The 16,318-nt window shown below is 50.5% G+C and overlaps 2 protein-coding genes across 3 annotated transcripts in view; one reads left to right on the top strand and one right to left on the bottom strand.

Moving 5' to 3' along the window:
* EPB41 (erythrocyte membrane protein band 4.1) overlaps positions 1-16,318 on the bottom strand; it is a 191,792-nt gene that overhangs the window by 123,562 nt on the left and 51,912 nt on the right. The window lies entirely within an intron of this gene.
* On the top strand, positions 7,153-9,043 carry LOC125624609 (uncharacterized). The gene is made up of 2 exons (XM_048825638.2): positions 7,153-7,946; positions 8,535-9,043. The coding sequence occupies exons 1-2, from the start codon at positions 7,370-7,372 to the stop codon at positions 9,041-9,043; spliced, it is 1,086 nt and encodes a 361-aa protein (XP_048681595.2). The 5' UTR covers positions 7,153-7,369.

Here is a 16,318-nt window from a genome sequence, read left to right as displayed (position 1 = left end):
ATACTAAGAATTTCACTGCTTTACTGAAGACACCACTAGAGTTCGTTATGCAGTCACACTCGGTCAGCTGAGTGCTTCAAGAGCCACAACACATACAACAGCAGTCAAGTCAAGATTTCCAAATCATTACTGCTAACAATTAAGGTAAGACTTTGCTCTTTAAATGTAATATGGTAAATCCTCACAAACAAGAACACAGTCATTTAGCTAGCATCATCAAAAGAGATTAAAGGAGAACGTATGGTCAATATAAAGGAAACTGCATAGCAGTAGTGGAATATATGCAGTTTTATTTCAGTTAGTTTTGTTGGTTTACTGATTTTTACTCGAACTCTATCCCATATTCCTACTCGCTCTCTGAAACTCTGTATGTATGACACACAGCACTTTGTAAACAGAGATAAACCAATTATTGTTTACTATTTGTTTCATCATAGTATTTTGGAGAGACAAACATTTTCTGCTCCTCTGTCCAAAAACTGAAAGGGCACGTGAAGGATACTTATTCAGGTCATCCCAGACTTTTCATGGAAACACAAGGAAAAAAAATCGTATTAAACCTGGGGAGGGGTGGGGAGGGGAAATAAATAGCAAACTGCCATCAAATTAGAAATAGACAGCCAACACAAAAGGATAAAACCAACCGATACACTGAAGTGTTGTCCTCGGGTTATTGTACCTACCTCATATACAAACCTACACTGCTGTTGAAACCTACTGTGTCAACTCAAGGTAAGGAGATTGATCTTTAAAATCAACCAAAAAAACCCCCCCGACAGTTACCTTTTCCGTAACTGGTGTTCTTTGAGAGGTGTTGTTCATGTCTATTCCACAATAGGTGTGCATGCTCTTTCCCCTAGCAGTACCCGTAGGGGGGAGCGCCCCCCGCAACCCCTGGAATCGCACCTGCCTGGTGCAGTATAAGGGGAGCTGCGTGCTCTCCCCACTCTTAGTTCCTTCTTGCCAGACAACTCCAACAGAGGGGAAGGAGGGTGGCATGTGGAACAGAGACGAGCAACACATCTCAAAGAACACCAGTTTAGGAAAAAGATAACTGTCTTTTCTTCTTCGAGTGATTGCTCATGTGTATTCCACAATAGGTGATTCCAAGCTATATCTGTTGGAGGTGGGTAGGAGTTCACAAGTTCCCAGGACAGAGGACGGCCCTGCTGAACCTGGCGTCATCCCTGGTTTGGGAGACGATCGCAACGTGTGAACCGAAGACCACAAGACGGCCCTACAGATGTCCTGAATGGGGACGTGGGCCATGAAGGCAGGCGACGAGGCCTGGGCCCGAGTCGAGTGTGCCCTCGCAATGAGCGGCGGGGGAACAAAGCCCTGGCTGGGATGATTTAGTTGGGATTGGTCCTGCTCTGGGCAGGGGGCTGGACTAGATAGCCTCCAGAGGTCCTTCCAACTCTGTTATTCTATGATTCTAACACCCGCCAGCTCACAAACAGGTACGGCTGCACAAAGTAATCCAATTGAAAAGCCACTGAGTGGAAATCAGCTGGCCCCTCACACGCTTGGCCAAGACGAGGAGCAGTTGCGAGGACTTTCTGAATGGCTTGGTCCACTCGAGGAAGAAAGCCAGAGCCCGTCGCACATAGAGCGTGTGGAGACGGCACCCCTCACTGGACACGTGGGGCTTGGGGCACAGGACCGGTAGAAAAATGTCCTGACCCATGTGGTGAGCGGAGACCACCTTTGGGAGGAATGCGGGGTGTGGGCGGAGCTGGACCGTATCTTTATGAAAAACCGTGTATGGCGGCTCAGAGGTCAGGGCCCTGAGCTCTGAGACTCGCCTGGCCGACGTGATTGCAACCAGGAAAGCCACCTTCCACGAGAGATGAGACGAGGAGCACGTGGCCAATGGTTCAAAAGGGGGCCCTGTAAGACGAGTCAACACCAGGTTCAGGTCCCACTGTGGGACCAGGGCTCTAGAATGTGGGAAAAGATGGTCCAACCCCTTGAGGAACCGGCCAAACATAGCATGGGAAAATACCATGTGCCCCTGCACCGGCTGATAGAAGGCCGATATGGCTGCCAGGTGCACCTTGACTGATGAAGGCGCCAGACCCTGGGCTCTCAGGTAGAGGCGGTAGTCAAGAATAAGTTGGATCGGGGAAGTCACGGGAAAGACACCGTGGTCTGCCGCCCATCTAGAAAAATGGGACCACTTCGCCAAATAAGCACGGCGAGTGGAGGGACGTCTACTTTCAAGGAGGACACGCTGAACCTGTTCTGAGCACGTCTGAGCTGGCCTGACCAGGACAGGATAAAGGCATCGGAGATAGCACCCCTCCCCAGGCCCCTCCTGGAGCAGAACCGGGGACATCGCCGGTTCTGCCGAGTCACCAATAGGTCCACCTGGGGAGTTCCCCACCTTCGGAAGAGCCGGTTGGCCACTTCCGGGTGGAGGGACCACTCGTGTTGCAAGGCAAAGTCCCTGTTCAAGCAATCCACTCTCTCGTTCTGGGAGCCTGGTAGGTAGAAGGCCTTCAGGTGGATGTCGTGAGCTATACAGAAGTCCCACAGCTGAGGGCTTCGTGGCGGAGGGCAGAGGATTGGGCCCCGCCTTGCCTGTTGATATAGAACATCAAGACCATGTTGTCCATGAGGACCTTGACTACTTTGCCCTCCAGGTGCGAGCGGAAGGCCATACACACCAGCTGCACCGCCCTGAGTTCCTTGACGTTTATATGCAGGGTCAGGTCTTAAGCCGACCACAGGCCTTGGGTCTGAAAGTTCCCCACATGGGCCTCCCAACCCAGGTCCAACATGTCAGACACCAGTTCCAACGACAGGGCCCTGCCCCTGAACAGGACCTCTTGGAGCATGTTGTTTGGGGCGGACCACCACTGTAGGGAGGTGATCACAGAGTCCGGCACAGGACCTTCTCCATCCTGTCTGTGGCCTGGGAGAACTTCAAGGCCAACCAGAGTTGGAGTGGCCTCACCCTGAGTCTGGCGTGACAGACTGCGTACGTGCATGCCGACATGTGACCCAAGAGCTGCAGGCAAACCCTGGCTGTTGTCACTGGGAACTTTGAGACCGAGTGGATGAGACCTTTCAGGGTCTTGAATCGGTCTGGTGGGAGAGTGGCTGTGGCCGACACTGCGTCCAGGAGCGCTCTGATAAACTCTATGCTTTGGACCGGGACTAACGTGGATTTGCTGCTGTTTACCAACAGGCCCAAGGCGGTGCATGTGGACAGTAGGAGTGCCACATGGTCCCTCACCTGGGCCCCCCGCCGTCTGCGGTAGGCCGCTACCACCATCATGCATTTCGTAAACACCCTGGGGGCAGTGGACAGACCAAACGGGAGGACCGTGAATTTGTAGTACTTCTGTCCCACCACGAAATGGAGGGAATTCTGTGCCCCTTGAATATGTGGATGTGGAAGTACAAATCCTGCAGATCGAGGGCAGCATACCAGTCCCCAGTATCAAGGGACAGGATGATAGAGGCCAGGGAAACCATGCGGAACTGGAGTTTCACCATGTACTGGTTCAGACCTTCGAGGTCCAGGATGGGTCTGAGCCCCCCTATGGCCTTTGGGATAAGGAAGTATCGGGAGTAATACCCCTTGCCCATGAAATCCTTGGGCACCACCTCTACCGCTCCTAGTCCTCGGAGCCACCCCACCTCCTGCTCGAGCAGAGCCTCGTGCAAGGGGTCCCCCAATAGCGATGGGGGTGGGGAGGTGGTTGGGGTGAGGAGGAAGTAAACTGGAGGGCGTAACCCTGGGAGATGGTGTTGAGGACCCATTAGTCCGAGGTTATCTGTGACCATTCCACGAGGAAAACATACAACCGGTTGGAGAAGGGGAGCTTTACTGAGGGTGGATCCCTGATGAGGACTGGCGGGTTGCCCCCAAGTGGCCCGTCAAAAGCGCCTTTTCCCCACCTGCTTGCCCTGAGAGGAGCCAGGCTTGGGGGCTGGCCGAGACTGCCTCTGAGGGCGTCTCTTATAGTCCCACTGTTTCCTGTGGGCAGCCTCATACTTCGGGAGGGCGGCCTGGGCGGGAGTCTGCTGTGGCTTGAACTTAGGTCTTGCTGGAGCCAGTATATATAGGCCCAGAGTCTGGAGGGTCACGCGGGAGAGTCTTTCATGCCATGCAGCCTTGTTTCTGTCTCCTCCACAAAGAGGGTTTTCCCATCAAACGGGAGATCCTGCATGGAGGACTGCGCCTCGCTGGAAAGCCCAGAGAGCAGGACCCATGACGCCCGTATCATGGACATCGCAGAGGCCATGGATTGTGCGGCCGTATCTGCAGCATCCGATGCTGCCTGCAGAGACGCCCTAGCGGCCGCTGCCCCCTCCTCCGCTAGCGCCTTGAACTCCTTTCTATCGTGCTCCTGGAGGGAGTCCTCAAACTTGGGCATGGAGCCCCACAGATTGAATTCGTACCGGCCCAGGAGAGCCTGATGATTTGCCACTCGCAACTGGAAGCTCGAAGACTAATAAATTTTCCTTCCAAAAGAGTCCAGACTCCGAGAGTCTTTATTCTTTGGGGTCAGGGCTGGTTGACCCTGGCATTCCCTGTGGTTGACCGACTCGACCACCAGGGAGATAGGGGCCAGGTGGGTATACAAGTACTCATGCCCCTTGGTGGGTACAAAGTACTTGCATTCCGCCTTCTTAGAGATAGGGGCCAACAAGGCCGGTGTCTGCCACCGGGCATTTGAAATTTTAGTCACCCCTTCATGAAGAGGCAAGGCCATCCTACCCGGTGCTAACTAGGACAGCACATTAAACAGGGAGTCTGAGGGCTCCTCCTTCTCCTCTGCCTGGAGGTGGAGGCTTGCTGCCACGCTCTTTAAGAGTTCTTGATGGGCCCTGAAGTCCTCCTGTGGGGCGGAGCTGCAATCGCCTCCTCCAGGCGGGGTGAGGAGGCTGGTGCGGTGCTCTGGGTATCGGCCAACACCGGAGGGTCCACCACCTGGTCGGACTCCGGGAACGGTGCTGAGGGTGGACGTCCCACCAAATCCTTCCTTGAGGGTCTGGAGAGGGAGGCCAATGGTGCTTCCGAAGCTCCGGCCACCAAGCAAGCCCCCACCAGGGGCTGCACCGAAGGCCACAGTGCCCACTGGTACCATTGGGACAGCCACAACACTGAGTGCTACTGCACCTGCTGCAGCACTGGCAGGCCAGCTGTTCGGTTTGGCTGGCCTGGCCCATCGAAGGACAGCTACGAATGGAGGCCGGGCTGGTGTACAATCTGCTGCTGCCTCTGGACCAGGAGGAGCGGCGGTGCCGGGGTCGACGTCGGCCACAAGACTGCGATCTTGACACGGAGGACCGGTACCAACGGTAGCAGCTGCTCCACGAACGGCCTCAATGGGCGGACCCGTGATGGCAAGATGATGGCAATCGATGCCTGGGGCTGCGATGTCTTGGCAGAGACTTGGAACGGGAGTCCGAGCAGGAACGGCATCAACGACCATGCCGTGACCAGCTGCGGTACCCCCTCTGAGACGAGGACCGTTGGCAGCGCCTGCCACGGTCCCATTGATAATAGCTCCTTGAAGACTAGCAGTGCAGAGAGTCCTGGCCGGACAGAACCCAGCCAGACAGTCTGGTCGGCGTCGAGGGCGATCCACCTGGACTCTACCCCGAGCGGTCGCTGGGTGGTGAATGGTGTCAGGAGCGTTCCCTCGACCGATACCGAGCTGGAGGCAACTGCGGAGATCCCAGCAGCGGCTTACCTCTGGAGTGTGGAGCCAACATTGGCAGCACTCCTGGCACCGGCATGGACATAACGTCCCGGGCCGCCTCGAGGCCTTCAGGCGTGGAAGGCATCTGGACATCCGAAGAGGCCAGGCTACTCCGCTCAACGTGAGTCGCAGGCCTGGGGCCCGGTGGGGAGAGTGGACTGCCTGACATGGGTCTAGCCTCTGTCCCAGATTTTCATCGGTGCCGCTGCGAAGGGGGAGTCTTCCTGGCCCTCTTGGCATGCCCCGTGAATGGGGAGCGGTGCTGACTGGTCAATAGCACCGGAGGATCGCCGCGTACTGATGCCGCAGAGCTGGGTACCGGTTTGGAGCGGCATGCTGGAGTCGGGGTCAGCGCCGACTCCATCGGGATGGCTCGGAGCCTAACGTTCCTTTCTCTTTTGGTCCAAGGTTTAAACGACTTGCAAATCTTGCAACTTTCGCTGACATGGGTTTCTCCCAAACAGTGCAAACAGTCTGCGTGCGGGTCACTTCTTGGCATAGAACACCTACAAGAGCTTCACAGCTTAAACCCCAGAGCGCGGGGCATGCCCCAGCCCGGGCTTGCTGACTAACTAAGCTAACTAAACAGCTAACTACAGGTACTAACACTGAACGAACGAACGAACAGTACTGGGGACTGAGCTACAGCAAAGCTGGAGCAGAGTAGTTCTGAAGCACCTTGGCTGGTGACAAGAAGGAACTGACGGTGGGGGGAGCACACAGCTCCCCTTATACCGCGCCAGGCAGGCACCACTCCAAGGGTCATGGGGGGCTCTCCCCCCCTACAGGTACTGCTAGGGGGAAAACTTCCGGTACCGGTGCACATAGCGAGCAAGCACACCTATTGTGGAATACACAGGAGCAATCACTCGAAGAAGAAAGTACTGTTATGACTAAGGCTAAGATTTTGTCATGGACAATAAAGTCACATAGTAACTAGTAAAAGTCACAGATAGGTCATAGGCAATAAAGAAAAATTCATGGAAGCCAGTGACCTGTCCCTGGCTTTTACTAAAAATATCCATGACAAAATGGGAAGCCGCTCGGCAGCTCAGAGCTCCAGGGTGCCCATCCACCCACAGCTCGGAACTGCAGGGGTCTGGGAGGAAGTCAACAAAATGGGAAGCCGCTCGGCAGCTCAGAGCTGCAGGGTACCCCCGCCAACCACAACAGCTCGGAGCTCAGGGGCCCACCACCTCAGGCAGCATGGGTACCCTGCAGCTCCCAGCCACCACGGACTGAAGTCATGGAATCTGTGACTTCCGCGACCTCAGTGACAAAATCATAGCCTAGGCCCTGGTCTACACTAGGACTTTAGGTCGAATTTAGCAGCGTTAAATCGATGTAAACCTGCACCCATCCACACGATGAAGCCCTTTTTTTCGACTTAAAGGGCTCTTAAAATCGATTTCCTTACTCTACCCCTGACAAGTGGATTAGCGCTTAAATCGGCCTTGCCGGCTCGAATTTGGGGTACTGTGGACACAATTCGACGGTATTGGCCTCCGGGAGCTATCCCAGAGTGCTCCATTGTGACCGCTCTGGACAGCACTCTCAACTCAGATGCACTGGCCAGGTAGACAGGAAAAGAACCGCAAACTTTTGAATCTCATTTCCTGTTTGGCCAGTGTGGCAAGCTGCAGGTGACCATGCAGAGCTCATCAGCAGAGGTGACCATGATGGAGTCCCAGAATCGCAAAAGAGCTCCAGCATGGACTGAACGGGAGGTATGGGATCTGATCGCTGTATGGGGAGAGGAATCCATGCTATCAGAACTCTGTTCCAGTTTTCAAAATGCCAAAACCTTTGTCAAAATCTCCCAGGGCATGAAGGACAGAGGCCATAACAGGGACCCGAAGCAGTGCTGCGTGAAACTGAAGGAGCTGAGGCAAGCCTACCAGAAAACCAGAGAGGCGAACGGCCGCTCCGGGTCAGAGCCCCAAACATGCCGCTTCTATGATGAGCTGCATGCCATTTTAGGGGGTTCAGCCACCACTACCCCAGCCATGTTGTTTGACTCCTTCAGTGGAGATGGAGGCAACACGGAAGCAGATTTTGGGGACGACGAAGACGATGATGAGGTTGTAGATAGCTCACAGCAAGCAAGCGGAGAAACCGGTTTTCCCGACAGCCAGGAACTGTTTCTCACCCTGGACCTGGAGCCAGTACCCCCCGAACCCACCCAAGGCTGCCTCCTGGACCCAGCAGGCGGAGAAGGGACCTCCAGTGAGTGTACCTTTTAAAATACTATACACGGTTTAAAAGCAAGCATGTGAAAGGATTAATTTGCCCTGGCATTCGCGGCTCTCCTGGATGTACTCCCAAAGCCTTTGCAAAAGGTTTCTGGGGAGGGCAGCCTTATTGTGTCCTCCATGGTAGGACACTTTACCACTCCAAGCCAGTAACACGTACTCGGGAATCATTGTACAACAAAGCATTGCAGTGTATGTTTGCTGGCGTTCAAACAACATCCGTTCTTTATCTCTCTGTGTTATCCTCAGGAGAGTGAGATATCATTCATGGTCACCTGGTTGAAATAGGGTGCTTTTCTACAGGGGACACTCAGAGGTGCCCGTTCCTGCTGGGCTGTTTGCCTGTGGCTGAATAGAAATGTTCCCCGCTGTTAGCCACGGGGAGGGGGGAGGGTTGAGGGGGTAGCCACGCGGTGGGGGGAGGCAAAATGCGACCTTGTAACGAAAGCACATGTGCTATGTATGTAATGTTAACAGCAAGGTTTACCCTGAAAGAGCGTAACCACTATTTTATAAAATGTGTCTTTTTAAATACCGCTGTCCCTTTTTTTTTCTCCACCAGCTGCATGTGTTTCAATGATCACAGGATCTTCTCCTTCCCAGAGGCTAGTGAAAATTAGAAAGAAAAAAAAACGCACTCGTGATGAAATGTTCTCTGAGCTCATGCTGTCCTCCCACACTGACGGAGCACAGACGAATGCGTGGAGGCAAATAATGTCAGAGTGCAGGAAAGCACAAAATGACCGGGAGGAGAGGTGGCGGGCTGAAGAGAGGGCTGAAGCTCAAATGTGGCAGCAGCGTGATGAGAGAAGGCAGGATTCAATGCTGAGGCTGCTGGAGGATCAAACCAGTATGCTCCAGTGTATGGTTGAGCTGCAGCAAAGGCAGCTGGAGCACAGACTGCCACTACAGCCCCTGTGTAACCAACTGCCCTCCTCCCCAAGTTCCATAGCCTCCACACCCAGACGCCCAAGAACGCGGTGGGGGGGCCTCCGGCCAACCAGTCACTCCACCACAGAGGATTGCCCAAAAAGCAGAAGGCTGGCATTCAATAAATTTGTAAACTTTTAAAGTGCTGTGTGGCATTTTCCTTCCCTCCTCCACCACCCCTCCTGGGCTATGGTAGTCATCCCCCTATTTGTGTGATGAATGAACAAACAAACAATGCATGAATGTGAAGCAACAATGACTTTATTGCCTCTGCAAGCGGTGATCGAAGGGAGGAGGGGAGGGTGGTTAGCTTACAGGGAAGTAGAGTGAACCAAGGGGCGGGGGGGTTCATCAAGGAGAAACAAACAGAACTTTCACACCGTAGCCTGGCCAGTCATGAAACTGGTTTTCAAAGCTTCTCTGATGCGTACCGCGTCCTCCTGTGCTCTTCTAACCGCCCTGGTGTCTGGTTGCGCTTAACCAGCAGCCAGGCGATTTGCCTCAACCTCCCACCCCGCCATAAACGTCTCCCCCTTACTCTCACAGATATTGTGGAGCACACAGCAAGCAGTAATAACAGTGGGAATATTGGTTTCGCTGAGGTCTAAGCGAGTCAGTAAACTGCGCCAGCGCGCCTTTAAACGTCCAAATGCACATTCTACTACCATTCTGCACTTGCTCAGCCTGTAGTTGAACAGCTCCTGACTACTGTCCAGGCTGCCTGTGTACGGCTTCATGAGCCATGGCATTAAGGGGTAGGCTGGGTCCCCAGGGATAACTATAGGCATTTCAACATCCCCAACAGTTATTTTCTGGTCTGGGAATAAAGTCCCTTCCTGCAGCTTTTGAAACAGACCAGAGTTCCTGAAGATGCGAGCGTCATGTACCTTTCCCGGCCATCCCACGTTGATGTTGATGAAACGTCCCTTGTGATCCACCAGAGCTTGCAGCACTGTACCCCTTGCGGTTTATGTACTCGTCAGCTTGGTGCTCCGGTGCCAAGATAGGGATATGGGTTCCGTCTGTGGCCCCACCACAGTTAGGGAATCCCATTGCAGCAAAGCCATCCACTACGACCTGCACATTTCCCAGGGTCACTACCCTTGATATCAGCAGATCTTTGATTGCGTGGGCTACTTGCATCACAGCAGCCCCCACAGTAGATTTGCCCACTCCAAATTGATTCCCAACTGACCGGTAGCTGTCTGGCATTGCAAGCTTCCACAGGGCTATCGCCACTCGCTTCTCAACTGTGAGGGCTGCTCTCATCTTGGTATTCATGCGCTTCAGGGCAGGGGAAAGCAAGTCACAAAGTTCCATGAAAGCGCCCTTACGCATGCGAAAGTTTCGCAGCCACTGGGAATCGTCCCAGACCTGCAACACTATGCGGTCCCACCAGTCCGTGCTTGTTTCCCGAGCCCAGAATCAGCGTTCCACAGCATGAACCTGCCCCATTAGCACCATGATGCATGCATTGGCAGGGCCCATGCTTTCAGAGAAGTCTGTGTCCATGCCCTGATCACTCACATGACCACGCTGACGTCGCCTCCTCGCCCGGTATCGCTCTGCCAGGTTCTGGTGCTGCATATACTGCTGGATAATGCGTGTGGTGTTTAATGTGCTCCTAATTGCCAAAGTGAGCTGAGCGGCCTCCATGCTTGTCTTGGGATGGTGTCCGCACAGAAAAAAGGCGTGGAACGATTGTCTGCCGTTGCTCTGACGGAGGGAGGGGCGACTGACGACATGGCTTACAGGGAATTAAAATCAACAAAGGGGGTGGCTTTACAACAAGGAGTATTTCAGGCAGGACTTCATGGAGGGTTCCAATAAGAAATGGTGCACCTAAGTTATTGTTCTTATTGGAACAAGGAGATTAGCCTGGCCTCTGATTGATACATGGCTAGATTTACCTCGCTGCACCTTCTCTGTGAGTGACTGCAGTGTGACCTAGAGGAATGAGTCCCCTAGATGGGGGAGGGGGGGTTTGCAAATGAGTACAAAACAAATCTGGTCTATTTCTTGTTTTGATCCACTCCATCTATCTTTTACTTCTTTGGCTGGCAGCTGACGGTGCAGAAGGACCGCAAGCCATCCACATCTCATGGCTGCTCGGCAGAAGACGGTGCAGTAGGACTGCTAGCCATCCTCATCTCTTGCCTGCCTGGCAGAAGATGGTACAGTAGGATTGCTAGCAATCCGTATCATAGAATATCAAGGTTGGAAGGGACCTCAGGAGGTCATCTAGTCCAACCCCCTGCTCAAAGCAGGGCCAATCCCCAATTTTTGCCCCAGATCCCTAAATGGCCCCCTCAAGGATTGAACTCACAACCCTGGGTTTAGCAGGCCAATGCTCAAACCACTGAGTTATCCCTCCCCGCACTGCCTGCCTACTCACCATAAGATGGTTCAATAGGACTGACTGCAGGACTAAAGAGAATGACCTGGTCAAGTCACTCCAAATTTAGTCCCTGCGCCCATGTCTGCCCGTGGCAATGACGATGACGGCTACCAGTCGTACTGTACCGTCTGCTGCCACAAGGCAATGGGTTGATGCTGCTGTGTAGCAATGCAGTACCACGTCTGCCAGCACCCAGGAGACATACGGTGATGGTTACCTGAGCGGGCTCCATGCTTGCCGTGGTATGGTGTCGGCACAGGTAACTCAGGAAAAAAGGCGCGAAACGATTGTCTGCCCTTGCTTTCACGGAGGGAGGGAGGGAGGGAGGGAGCGAGCGAACGGGGGCCTGACGATATGTACCCAGAACCACCCGCAACAATGTTTTAGCCCCATCAGGCATTGGGATCTCAACCCGGAATTCCAATGGGAAGCGGAGACTGCAGGAACTGTGGGATAGCTACCCACAGTGCAACACTCCGGAAGTCGACTCTAGCCTCGGTACTGTGGAAGCACTCCGCCGAGTTAATGCACTTAAAGCATTTTCTGTGGGGACACACACACGAATATATAAAACCAATTTCTAAAAAACCGACTTCTATAAATTTGACCTAATTTCATCGTGTAGGCATACCCTTAGTTATGACTGAGTTTTTCTGATGTCTCTTTACCCTGCTTTAACATGTTACATAGGTCATGTTACCATGTATCATGAAAAAGTGATTCATCCAGTCAACGCATATACAGCTACTCAGATAACATGTATAATTGAAAGTTATACTGAAAAAGTTGGGGTGGATGTAAAATGCCAACAACTAACTTACTGAAAAATTGGGTTTAAACACTAACATTCAGCACAAGTATACAGTATCATTTTCACCATATTCAGGGCCAGGGAGATTGTTAATCCATCACTGTCTAGCCTCAGGACACAAATTCATGGAAACAGGCATTAGTTATATTAGGACTACACGAGAGTAAGACTATACAGATGAGGCTGAATTTGCACAAAAGACCAATGTAAACCCAGAGGACTGAACTGTTGAGAAAAAGGTTGATTTTTTTCCCCAGGGGGAGGCGTGAGGGGAAGAGAGAAAGGAAATTATGAGAAGAAAAAAAGCATGAAACCAGCAAACAGGAAAGACGTTACAAAAAAAAAAAAAAAGACGGGCAGCTGGATATAAAGTGAGGCAATAATATAAGCAGCAATATACAAGTAACAAGAACTCAGGGGGAGGGGAGGAGAGAAAGAGAGCCAAAGTTATAATGTATCCACCTGGAGTTTTTGTTTGGTTTTTAAACACTTCTGAAGATGGTGCCAAAAAGTTAGAAGGCTGAAAAAAACCATACTTAAGTTATCCAGCCCATACACAATACTCCATACAGTATATTTTTCTAGTGACATACAATCTAGTTAACCTGGGGCTTCCATTCCTACAGCCTGTCAGGGATATTTTCCTTTCTTAATTTTATCCCATTACTCCTGGTTAAACCTCCTTGCTCCACACTAAGTAATTCCCCCTCTCTGATGTTCTCACCTGATTTATTATATATCATACTCTCTTTGCCTGACAAGGGGCTCACCTACAAAATGTTGTGTCCCAAAAACAGCCGCAAAGAATCGAGTTAGCTAATCAATCAGTTGTGATTAACACAGCATCAGTAACTCTGATCTTCACAATCATGCTTGAATGCAATATAGTTTCATAGACACGCCTCTTTTCAGGTATGAAAGGGCATAAAAGCCTGCAGTCAGAACAATGAAGATTTGTCCCAAATAAATTACCTAGGCTGCCAACTATGAAGGGAGAGCCCCTCAAGTTGGGCTTATTAGGCAGCAGCAATAGAAGAGGTAGTGAGAAGCTTGGGAAGAATAGAATCTTTCTCCAGCTAGGGCTGGAAGTGGGAGGAAGCAATAATTTGTTTTAAAAACCCTACTGACACCAAAGAATACTGAGGAATCTGGGAATTTGAGACCTAGAGGTGACTCAAGAGTGTCAATGCCTGACACCTCAGCACGCTGTGAAGTGCTGTAGAGTCATGTCTCCATTTTAAACATTTGTGAGACAGGCTACACCATGGCTCCAGCCATGCTAGATCTGGGCACAGGAAGAGTCTCTCTCATGCACTCAGTGACCCCTCCCCACACACTGGGTTTGCCTACACTGCAATTAAAAACCCAAAGCTGGCCCGTGCCAGATGACTCGGCTCGGGCTAAGGCTAATTTAATTGTGGTTGTTTAACTGTGGTTTAGATGTTCAGGCTCAGGCTGCAGCCCAAGCTCTGGGACCCTCCCAACATGCAGGGTCCTAAAGACCAGGTTCCAACCCAAGCCCAAACATCTTCACCATAATTAAACAGCTCATTAACCCAAGCCCAGCAAACACAAGTCAGCTTGCACATGCTAGGGTGTCTAACTGCAGTGTACACATACCCACTAGGCCCAGGGAGCACACAGGAGGCTGCTTGATTTGAATGCACAGACAAGAGCTGGACCCTGTGGAGGGTACAGAAAGAAGACAGACTGAAGGCTGAAGGCTAGTGCGGCAAGACAGCAAAAGGAAACTGGACTGGAAGCCGGGAGTAAAGGAGATTGAGACTAGCCGGGCAAAGAAATGAGAAGCCAAGGAAGGAAGAAACTGACATCGGAACCCCAGGGGAGGGGAGAAATAAGACATGATCACATACTAACAGGTTTCAGAGTAACAGCCGTGTTAGTTTGTATTCGCAAAAAGAAAAGGAGTATTTGTGGCACCTTAGAGACTAACCAATTTATTTGAGCATAAGCTTTTGTAAGCTACAGCTCACTTCATCGGATGCATACTGTGGAAAGTGTAGAAGATCTTTTTATATACACACAAAGCATGAAAAAATACCTCCTCCCACTCCACTCTCCTGCTGGTAATAGCTTATCTAAAGTGATCACTCTCTTTACAATGTGTATGATAATCACGTTGGGCCATTTCCAGCACAAATCCAGGTTCTCTCACACACACCCCACACAATTACCAGCAGGAGAGTGGGTTTGTGGGGGGGAGGGGCGTTACCAGCAGGAGAGTGGGTTTGGGGGGGGGGGGAGGAGGAGGTGTGAGAAAACCTGCATTTGTGCTGGAAATGTCCCAACTTGATCATCATACACATTGTAAGGAGAGTGATCACTTTAGATAAGCTATTACCAGCAGGAGAGTGGAGTGGGAGGAGGTATTTTTTCATGCTTTGTGTGTATATAAAAAGATCTTCTACACTTTCCACAGTATGCATCCGATGAAGTGAGCTGCAGCTCACAAAAGCTTATGCTCAAATAAATTGGTTAGTCTCTAAGGTGCCACAAGTACTCCTTTTCTTTTTGTGATCACATACTAGTTTTTCACCACAGGAATCCTGTCTCATTCAGTGCACAGCATGAACAGTGCTCACTGAGTGAGCAGCTATTACATATTTTATGTCATTGGTCAATATGTGGCCCCATGTCTTATTTACTGCCTACTACTCAAACCCTGTCCTCATGACAAAATTATTAAGTTTCCTCATAGGCTTTTTATGGCACTCATCAATATAGTATCCATATATTTCAAACATTAATCTTCACAAAATCCCTGTGAAATGAATATTATTCCCATTTTACAGACAGGGAACTGAAACCCAGAGAGATTAAGGTCAAAAGTATCCACTACTTTGGGGTGCCCAGTTTGAGATACCTACAACTTGATTTTTCAGAGTGTGTACCATTATATGGCACTTCATATATTCAAAACACAGCTTGCATTGACTTCAGCTGCAGCTGTACATTCTCAGCACTTCTGAAAAATCACACCACAGAGTCTCAAGTCAGACACCCAGAAAGTTAGGAAAATGCAAATAAACCAAACTTTTCAGAGGTGGCCACTAAGTGACTTGCCCATCACCACACAGGAACGCAGAGGCAGGGAGGGATAGATTCTAAAGGGCACCACTCAACTGGCTTAACCACAAGACCATCCTTTCTCGTCCTGCAATCCCCTGCCTCATTCGCAACACACATTCCAACTTCTCGAACAAATAAAGCAGAAGTCGTACAGACAAGTCGTCTTCACTACACAACTTTGATTCATCCCCGGGACAGGTCATTCCTGTGTACTGAACGAGGCAGGAGTTTTGTGGAAAAAATAGCAAGTTACCATGCAATTAAGAACATATAATGCGTACACACAGGAGGGCTGAATTAAGGTTGCACAGACAACTGCAATTATGGCATATCCTACTTTTGATTCCTTGACTTTGCAACCTTAATGTTCTTTAGCAGCTTTGTGTACAATACATAAAAAACTTAATATAAGATGCCTATACAGCACAATTTGAGACTATCTAGCCACTCTAAATCAGTCAGTCCACCTCCTTCCTAAAAGCACTGCCCTCCCATGTCTCAATGGGCTACACAAGGTCAGAATACTGAGTAACTTTATTCTACTGTTATCTATAAGAACAGTTCAAGTCAAAGACCATAGAAGATATACAAGTTGTCAAAACTAAGGCTAAACAAGCTGATGGCCAGAAAGATTATTTCTAGAATTGGCTACTAAATTAATAGTCCAAATTTTACCTAGTAGTCCTTGCTGCATTGTTTGAATGTCATTTTGAATTATATGGGCCACAAGTCCTCAATCAGCTCCAGAGTGTAATGCAAAAAAAAAACATTTTGGTTCCCTAAACTCTCAAAAGACACTTTATGCTTTCAGGAGAATGGGCAATCCACTGGAATGTCTATACATACTGGTGCAGATTTCCTTCCATTCAGAAGGAGAAATGTTAGTTCAAGTGTTGAATCTGCCAGAAAGCTTGGGGGATTTAAAAAAAAAGTGACATCACAAGGCGTTCATCTCCAACAACAGATGGGAGAAACCACTCTTCAAATATACATGCATGGGAGGAAGAGTACACAACAACATCACATGATGTGGACAGATTATTCCTTACTGTCACTGATCTCTTCTAATATTAGAAGTGCCCTGCGGGTTGTAAGCTTGCTGCAGTGATTATGCTTT

This window comes from Caretta caretta, chromosome 19, assembly GCF_965140235.1.
Source record: "Caretta caretta isolate rCarCar2 chromosome 19, rCarCar1.hap1, whole genome shotgun sequence".
NCBI classification, from domain to species: Eukaryota; Metazoa; Chordata; order Testudines; family Cheloniidae; genus Caretta; species Caretta caretta.
Note: the sequence above shows the minus strand (reverse complement) of the source record. Positions and strands in the feature narration are given on the sequence as shown.

Excerpts from the sequence above, each read along its gene's own strand:
- LOC125624609 (XM_048825638.2), top strand. The coding sequence starts at position 7,370 with ATGCAGAGCTCATCAGCAGAGGTGACCATGATGGAGTCCCAGAATCGC. Across the intron at positions 7,947-8,534 it reads AGGCGGAGAAGGGACCTCCA|CTGCATGTGTTTCAATGATC; the intron begins GTGAGTGTACCT and ends TTTCTCCACCAG.